The sequence below is a fragment of the Notothenia rossii genome (assembly GCF_949606895.1).
Source record: "Notothenia rossii genome assembly, contig: scaffold_664, whole genome shotgun sequence".
NCBI lineage: Eukaryota > Metazoa > Chordata > Actinopteri > Perciformes > Nototheniidae > Notothenia > Notothenia rossii.
In genome coordinates this window covers 3,981-12,978 of record NW_027640324.1, presented here as the reverse complement: position 1 = coordinate 12,978, position 8,998 = coordinate 3,981, and the positions used below count along the sequence as shown (strand labels likewise).

At 38.3% G+C, this 8,998-nt stretch overlaps 1 protein-coding gene across 1 annotated transcript; it reads right to left on the bottom strand.

The window, feature by feature from the left end:
- Positions 1-1,221: 1,221 nt before the first annotated feature.
- Positions 1,222-7,070, bottom strand: LOC307026794 (uncharacterized protein). The gene is made up of 2 exons (XM_079694925.1): positions 6,333-7,070; positions 1,222-1,370 (listed from the first exon to the last, which is right to left on the bottom strand). Exons 1-2 carry the CDS (start codon positions 6,532-6,534, stop codon positions 1,246-1,248), a joined length of 327 nt encoding a protein of 108 aa, XP_079551051.1. The 5' UTR covers positions 6,535-7,070; the 3' UTR covers positions 1,222-1,245.
- Between the last annotated feature and the right edge of the window lie 1,928 nt (positions 7,071-8,998).

The window sequence follows — 8,998 nt, the reverse complement described above, 5'->3', positions numbered from 1 at the left end:
ATTATATTTTATGGATAAGTCCCTGCCTTCATTTCCAAGTGTGAATCCATGCAGCTGCTTTGCTTAAAAAATAAAGTTTGTGCTTAGTCATCAACACAAGGATAAGTTTTAATGGACACATGGTGACTTGAAAAAAACTACAAGCAAGGATGATGAAGCAACATTGCGTGTTGCACTCACCACAATGCAGCACAACTTGGACATCCTCTACACATCATAAGACAACAAACTGTGTGTGGAAATTGTTTCAACATCATTTCACAACATCCTAAGGGTAACTGTTTATCATGTGCAGTTTGAAAAACCACCAGAACTTCTTCACCATGTCAAAAGTCAAACACATCTGAGGTTGGGTCGGTTGCCAAGAACAATAAAGGCTTGTTAATCACATACTAAAGCGTCAAAGAAATGTAAGAAAATTTTTGAAGAATGCTTTTCTGATTTATTTTATTACCCTAATAGAATATGGACAAATGTATATTTCCTTTTTTGTGAATCTTTAAAGTTTTTTTAAAGCAGGAAGTGTGGGATCATCAATCAAATATGGAGGTGTGTGGCGCAGTGGATTAGTGCGTTGGTGTTCGGATCAGGGGAGCAAAGGTTCAAACCCCACTGCAGTCAGCATGTCGTTGTGTCCCTGGGCAAGACACTTCACCTCAAATTGCTCCTGTGGGGATTGCCCAGAGAATTGAGTACTGTATGTAAGTCGCTTTGTATAAAAGCGTCTAACATGTAACATGTAATGTAATGTAAAAACATTATTAAAAAGGGGCTGAAACTACATAATTGTGACTAACCGAAGGCAGCCTATTGTAATGTTTACTGTTAGTCTGCATTATGTTATTGCTCATATATGATTATAAAAAGCTTCTACCCAGAGGCAAACAACACATTTCCGAGAAACTCTTGTGATTTTCCACCACTTTTTGGGCATGAAATGTCTTTGCTGTTAACTTGTTGTGTCAAAAAATGCATTGAATTGCTTCATCAAAAATAACTGAGAAACCAACACTGGTTCTTTGTTTTACAGAAAGAAACAAGTCGCCAAATCAAATTTTGGAAAAACATTGTAAGAGAGGGGTTTCGTAAACTATACATTTGCACCCTACCTAGATAGACGTTTATATGACAAAATATCCTCTTAGTAAATAGGGAAGTGAGAGGTAAACTGCAACAGTCAGTCTGGTAGCATAAACACAGTTAACAAGCACTGTTGAAAACATATAAAGGATTATTTTAGATTGCTTACTGAAAGCTGCCACAGCCATTATGAGCGTGACCACGATGGAGACCCAGGAGACCCAGAGGGCCTTCTTCCTGTAGCTCTGAGCTTCGTGGGGGCTTCAGCCGCATGCTGCTCTCGAGAAGACCTGCAATAAAAAACACAAACTCTGTTACATGCCTTTATTTCTTTGTCTTTGTTTTTTGTAATGGCCATTTATGTTTTATTGCAATATCATATCAGGCATCAGAGGTTGCATAAATGGTCATTTGACCTTTTCCAAAACGTATATTGGATAGTAATAAGATTCTCATACAACTTAAATCAGTACTAAAAATCTACCGGTATGGATGAAATAAAAATGTTTGTTATGTTATTATATTATGGACGTGAATTAAATAAGAGAACGTTGGATTTTGTTTTCGCAAAGAACACTAACACGGTCTTCTGACTGAAAGTCCTGTTCTGTGTCTACCCAGCCAACCGAACCATGTTGTTCCATAGGGTCATTTCCACCCTTTTTTTATTGGAACAGTTCCACAACAATGGTGTATTTTTTTCTTCCGAATATAAAGACAATGCATTTACTAGACTCCTGGTACTAGGATGGGTTAAAAGCAGAGGCCAAATGTTACAGTGTGTGCTGTGTGCTCTGCATGTGTGACCATTAAAGAGGGTTTCATCCCTCTGATTCTATCTATAACATGCCAGACAAAATTATGAGGCAAAAGGGTAATTCATACAATGAGTCCAAGTCTCCACGAGGCTCCGCTATGGTCTTTGTGACTCAAATTACATCATGCGCTGTGTCCGCGCAAGTCATTTTCATGCAGTCCAACATTTTATACCACGATGTCTTTAAGCTTAGGAAGTTATGACATTAGAAAAACATTACAAAAGTGACCAAAAACGTTGAAGTGGCTATTACATAGATCCTTAAATGTATCCATGTTTTTGCATTCGATAAATGTACATTTGTAGTACAAAGTACATTTTTAGAAAAAGGGATTTAATCGGTTGGATTGATTGATTAAATCCGGTCCTAAATTCTATTTACGGTTGTGTGTAAAAATAATTAAAATTATTCCGAATCAAAAGGGAGGTCAGTGGTCTGGCTCCGCCAATGCTTCATGACAATACTGCTCATAAAAAAGCATTGTTGTTGTAGCAGCTACAACGAATCCACTACAAGTCCCCAATAGTCAATGTGTATTCATTGCTGCCTTCAACATGAATGGGGTTTTAAGTTCCACCCTCCATGCATCTTTCTGTAAGATAATTCTCCACACCTTCCAGGAAAGCACAAGACCATCATCAATTTACACTGATTGACGTTGAGTAATACCCGAGGAACCACAGTATAATACAGATTACAGGGACAGCTTGTCAAGCTTTACTTTCTATACTCTTTTCCATTGAATTCAACAAAATTAATACATATATATAGTTCTATTTATATAAATATATATTTAATTACCATGATGATGCCATATGATTTTAATATCCAACATTAATGGCTGTTTAAGGCACAATTCCCTTCTAAGAGACTAAACAGATATAATGGCTTAAGACGAATACTCATTATATTATTATTCCACATGCAATTTATTTCTGTGAGAAAAGTGATTGCCTGAAGTCAGACAAACTGCCTGAAGCTATTCTGCTGTCATCAAGCGCTGCACAACAAGGTTCAACACGGATTAGGTGTCATTGCAGTGGGAGAAGAATTATTCAAGAGAAAGCAAAAACACTTCCTCCGGGAAGTAGGACTTTGCCTTTTACATGCTACCTTCTTTTTAAAACCCAAAATTCTAAAATCTCATTGACCATGGCTGAAAGTTCCACTTTCTGTAGTCAATGTAACACAAAACTGCGTCATTTGTCAAATTAATATTTAATTGTAAATATATGTTCATGTGCCACATCACCTCTGCAGGGTTATAGAAGGTTAAAGGAGGGCTACCGTGTTTTAGTATTAGGCTTTTCATACATTTAGCAAAAGACAGACATTAAATAATAGTGGGAAAAAAGCAGCTGGTAGAGATATTATGACATGACACACAGAGGACGTTATACAAATACCCCTGAGTCATCATGACTTGACAATTGACCTTTATTGTCTACGTAAAATCTGTTGAGTTCCCTTTTTTTTTTTTAAATCAGCCTTGGTTTCAATGAGTATCCTTTTTCTTGTAGAAAAGCTTGATGCTGGGGCACTTAAGTACATTTTGTATCTCTACACTTTGTTCCCCCTGGAAAAAATTGTGTAGCCCAAATTAGAAAAAGGCCCTTTTGACAAATGTATCATGAGACAATCACTATACCACACATTTATTTGATTGTCTTTTTTATCTTCGCATTTCTTTGGGATGGACATGTCCCCATGCACACAACCCTGTTAACTGCCACTGCTTAGTCTACAATGTGTTTTTCGATCTGCATTGCTTAAAGCAGCAAAAGAAAGACACTGTAGGAGCCATGAGAGTGAACCAATGTAGTAAAGTTGAGGGGAACAAAGCCAAAGATATGAGCAAGAAGATGCTATAAAACTCCATTAAGCTAACGTGAACTTTCGAGTCGGGCGAAAATTCTGTGTGGGTTTGTCCTCCAACTTTTATTAAAGCGATCTTGTATCTTATGTGAGAAAATGACCATTTGACATTGGTATCACGGTACAGCAAGGGTATCATTCATACTTAAATTCATTAGAAAAATTTGTTTTTTTTTTGTTTGTTTCATGTCTCTAGAATGGCAAGTTCCCCCTGCAAATATCCATTCTTACTCCCACTGCTTGTCTAGTGTGAGTGTAGACAGAAGGAGACATTGCAGACACAGTGTCCACAAGGAGTTGGTGCTACTAGGATGGCATCTCTCACTAGCTTCCCACCATTGAAAACTGCCAACTGCTTTTGACGGACAGCCAGACACTTCACTCCAAGCGATGTACTTTTGCAACTGACATTAGTTAATTACAAGGGTAATGTATCTTTCACTTTTGGTAGCTCGAAGTAAATGGCATGTGCCTGGAGCCACTTAAGTTTTGATAATGCATCTGTTAAAATATACTTTTTGCTATCAAAATGTGTCAAATGGGAGGCAGAGAAAGCCATTAAATATATTTGGATCAGATTTTCAATACCTTTGTATATTTAATGACCCTTAATGCAGGGTTTAAGATGTAAGATATGGTATGTTTATATGGATATTCCTCACAGCTTTCATTTTGAGCATTCAGTATTCACACATGAAAGTTTTGTTGTCACAAGAGGAGTACATAAAACACAAACCTTTGATTATTAACATCCCTAGGGCACAATCACATTTACCCCTTGACCATCATCATCTAGCTGTGTGAAATCATTTTATCTGGCCATAATTGATTACTTTGATGATAGAAATTCAAAAGAAATCACATGGCTTTTGTGTAGAAGAAGCTAAAAAAAGTGTCACAATGCAAATGTGTGTGTGTGTGTGTGTGTGTGTGTGTGTGTGTGTGTGTGTGTGTGTGTGTGTGTGTGTGTGTGTGTGTGTGTGTGTGTGTGTGTGTGTGTGTGTGTGTGTGTGTGTGTGTGTGTGTGTGTGTGTGTGTGTGTGTGTGTGTGTGTGTGTGTGTGTGTGTGTGTGTGTCAGAGCGAAGACTCGTGTAAATGATTTGAATGACTAGTGTTACACTAAAGGCATGTAAGGCCAGCTAAAAGTGTGTAGCACGTTAGACCCATTGGCTGACAGGCTAACTGATTGCAAAACAAATCTTATAGCCTCTGACTGACCTGCTTTGATAACACCTTGATAAGGAGTGACTCTGGAGAAAACCATTGTTTCCAGAACAGAAATTGCCAGATCATAAGTAAAGCTTACATAAATGGAATATTCCCAAAAGGTTTGTTCAAAACCATAATTGATTGTACTAGACAAACTATGACCTTTTTATGTATCTAGCTGAGGAAAGGCTGATAATTAAACTGCACATGGAGCTACTTTGAAACCTTTAAAAATGAAAAATGATAATGTGGTGTCTGGGTTTTAAACTTAAAAATAGAAACATGACTGTTGTTCAAAAGCCTTTTAGCGAGACCAGCTAACAAGCATGTGGGTGTGTGTCTGATGTGTGACTGAGGGAGTGAGGCAGCATGGTTAAATCCCTTTGCTCACATGATCCCAAGCTGGGGGATCAGACAGAAGGCATGTGCTCAACATCTTCTCATGCACTGTGGAGAGGCAGAGGAGCATGAATTATTTCACAGATTATCTGTCTCAAGCTTTTACAGTATGATTTAGTGTCAGTTTTGGCAAATATGACAAAAAAAGTAGTTATTATAATAAAGAAGCCGATTTTGTGGGAAATATAGGTTCACGTTTTTGGAGATTCGAGCCAAACAGTTCAATGCATCTTTCTTCTTTTATCCTTCATTCTGAATGTATCTCTTGCTAGTGTAGATACAAGGTGGATACTGTCCCTTGATAAAAAATACATCCAATAAAATAACTCTACACTATTCTAAATGCAATAACCATGTATTTGTTTTATTGACTCCACGTCTGCTTAATTATATTAGCATCAAAACTACTGAGTTAAATTAACAATCAAATATCCATTGAAATCAGATCCATAATACCTGAATGCATACACTAATAGCTTATAACTGAGGCCCTGTTATTATCAACTGTGGAATGTTTTTCAGAGATTTTTCTTCATGTTAGAAGATGAATGGGATTAAATTAGTGGAAAAGTAACTAACACACACAAACACACATCGAGCACACTTAGGGGTTTGGCACGCATGTGACTGGTATCAGAATAGCTTTGGCTGAGCCCCAATGTGCATGTTTAAAAAAAAAATCTGACTTTTCCCCAGAGGCAAGTACAAATTAAAAAAAGAATGGAACGCTTTTGGGATTGGATTCAATGTATCAATATGTTGAGCTTTGAATTCAACTTTCGCTTCACTCTGATCTGCTGATGTAGGACTGTTGTAAATTATTTAAAAGACAGCAGGCTAAAAATACCTCACATGGATAAAAATACCCCTCCCATCTCCCTAGGGTACCCTTTAACACTTCATAGACTATATGCATCTATAACTTTAAAAACATTTATGGATGAAGTTACCTTCTCCCTCCACACTGTCTGTGATTTTCATCTCCTGGCCCGTAGGGAGCGTCTCGGGCTGGCCGGGGCTCTTGGTAGGTTGGCGGTGGTTGTTGGTGAAGCCATCCTGGGCGCACTGGCCGTTCCGCATCGCAGCCGTAAAGGGATCCACAATAGTCGGGTCTGGGACAGGGTAGGTGTCCTGGGAGGCCGGGTCCGTCATTGTTTTTGCCGTTCGTTTTGTTTGCAGACTCAAAGAAAGGGTGATGAGGAAGAGATTCACGCCGGTGTAAGTGCAGAAGCCATCCAGCGTGTCCTAATAAAGCCCGGTGTACTCAGCTGCTGCGCAGAGAGGTGGGATGGCGATTCGAGATGGGAGATAAAGGGTTGGTCTCCCCAGCATCAGCAGCGAGACAACTCCCTCTCTAAGGAAAGTGAACCCTGCAAAGTGCAGCCTCTCTGGAAACCGCTAGTTAGACACAGTTTAGGGTTAGATGCGGCGATGCGATAAATGCTGAGATCTGCTGTGGATATGGCAGGCGGTGCCAGTAAGTTTTTTTTTGTTTTTTTATCTCTCTCCTCCCCTTTCCTCCTTCTGTCCTCTCAGAACTCACCACCTATTTTTCATACAGGCCACTCTATGACAGTGGTGGAAGAAGTACAGCTCTTTTAGCTAAGCAACATTGTGAAAATACAAGTAAAACTCCTATTCAAAATCTTACTTAGTAGTAAAAGTACAAGAGTTTTGGTATCACAATACAAGGCAAGTTTATTTATATAGCACCTTTCAACACAAGGCAATTCAAAGTGCTTTACAAAAATGTAAAGACATTAAGAAAATGACATTTAAAATCAGTCATTAAAAAGAAAAGATAATAAAAATACACTTTAACCAACAGGGAAATAACTATTTGTAGGCTACATAATGGCCAATTTCATAATAACATGTATTTAATCTCATTTATCTAAACCTGTAAAGCAAAGTTGTCAATTAAATACAGTGGAGTAAAAGTTAAAGATATTGGCTTCCAAATGTAGTGAAGTAGAGGTACAAAACTAGCAGAACATCTAAATACTCAGGTTAAAGGTAGGTAAGAATGGAGAAACCAGCTCGAGTGCGCTAGAATTTGAAAGTAGCCTACACAACCGGAAAAAATACAGAGCCCCTCATCCAAGACACAAGAACGCGCACATGACCAATGAGGGCACGAGATGAGTTTGTGCACGAGATGGAAGGCTGACAGGCAGGTAGGCCATCCAGTTATTTTTGGCCGGGCCGGTGTCGGTACCAGATGTGTTCGGGGTACCATATGTGTTCGGGGTCCGTCTCTTACCAGTGACGTCACGACGTCACGACGTAATGACGTCACGCATTGTGATTGGCTGTACGGTAATTTACCCACGCTGTTTAGACTAGTATAGAGGGTTTTTTTGATCATTACATTACATTGTATTTAGCTGACGCTTAAGTGCATTCGACCAACAAGATAAAAACTTGAAGAAATACAATAAAACTTGAAGAAAAACAAAGACGAATGAGGAGAAGAACAAGAGAAATCGAAGGTAAGAAGTATAAAACGTAATATGGTAGGTAATATGTAATATGTTCAGTGCCGTTGGTACGTTAGTTCAAACAGTAACAACGGACTATTTTTCTTAGCGTATGCATGTCAATTTAAATCAATACATACAACTATTTCACATGTACAATATTTTCTTAGCCCTAATACTTAATACTACTTATTTCGTTTTGATTGTTATATTTGATTATATTATATATTATCAATAAATTATATATTATATATCAATATGATATACTTTTCTATATAATAGATTATCAAAAAAAGTATTTATTAAGTAAGGGATAATGTGCAGCAATCACAATCAAGTCCACAATCGAATCCATAAAGACAAAGTAAATCTGTTTACAGTTGTTTCATATGTATGTTGAGAGGTATCCATATATCTTTTCATTTTGCTCTCAAAGTGCACCAGATTGATGCATTTAACTTCAATATTTAAAAAAAATCCCTCCAAAGGGAGTGCTTGTTCTTCCTTCTGTCTGTCTGAATCTGTGTATTCTCATGTTCCGATTAACCCAGCCAAATTTTTCTTCTTTTGTGTCTTGATGTGATCTTGAGTCGAGGCTGATCCTCTTGCTGTGGTCCCGCATCCTGGATCCTCTATCCTGAGTTCTGGATTAAGTCGTGGACTTCGGGTCGTGGCTGAACCTGTCTCTGCGGTCCTGCCTGGGTCTCGTCGTGCTGCCTCCCTGAAGGCTCCCACAGGATTCTTGACATCTTCGTGGATTCATCCTATTATTATAGACGCATGCATTTCCTAACATTTGGTCTACCTATGTTGCAAATGTATTATCTCTTCGATTTACACACGGCATCTATTGCACGTCTGTCCGTCCTGGGAGAGGGATCCCTCTTCTGTTGCCCTCCCCGAGGTTTCTCCCATTTTTCCCTTTAAACTGTGGGTTTTCTCTTGAAGTTTTTCCTTGTACGATGTGAGGGTCTAAGGACAAAGGGTGTCGTTTTCTTCTCATACTGATATTCTGAACAAACTGCTGTTGTATTAGCTGTAAAATGTCTTTACTGTAGGGTATTTTTATTATTTGTACAGCACTTTGGCTCGACCAAAAATCGTTTATAAATGTGCTATATAAATAAAACTTGATT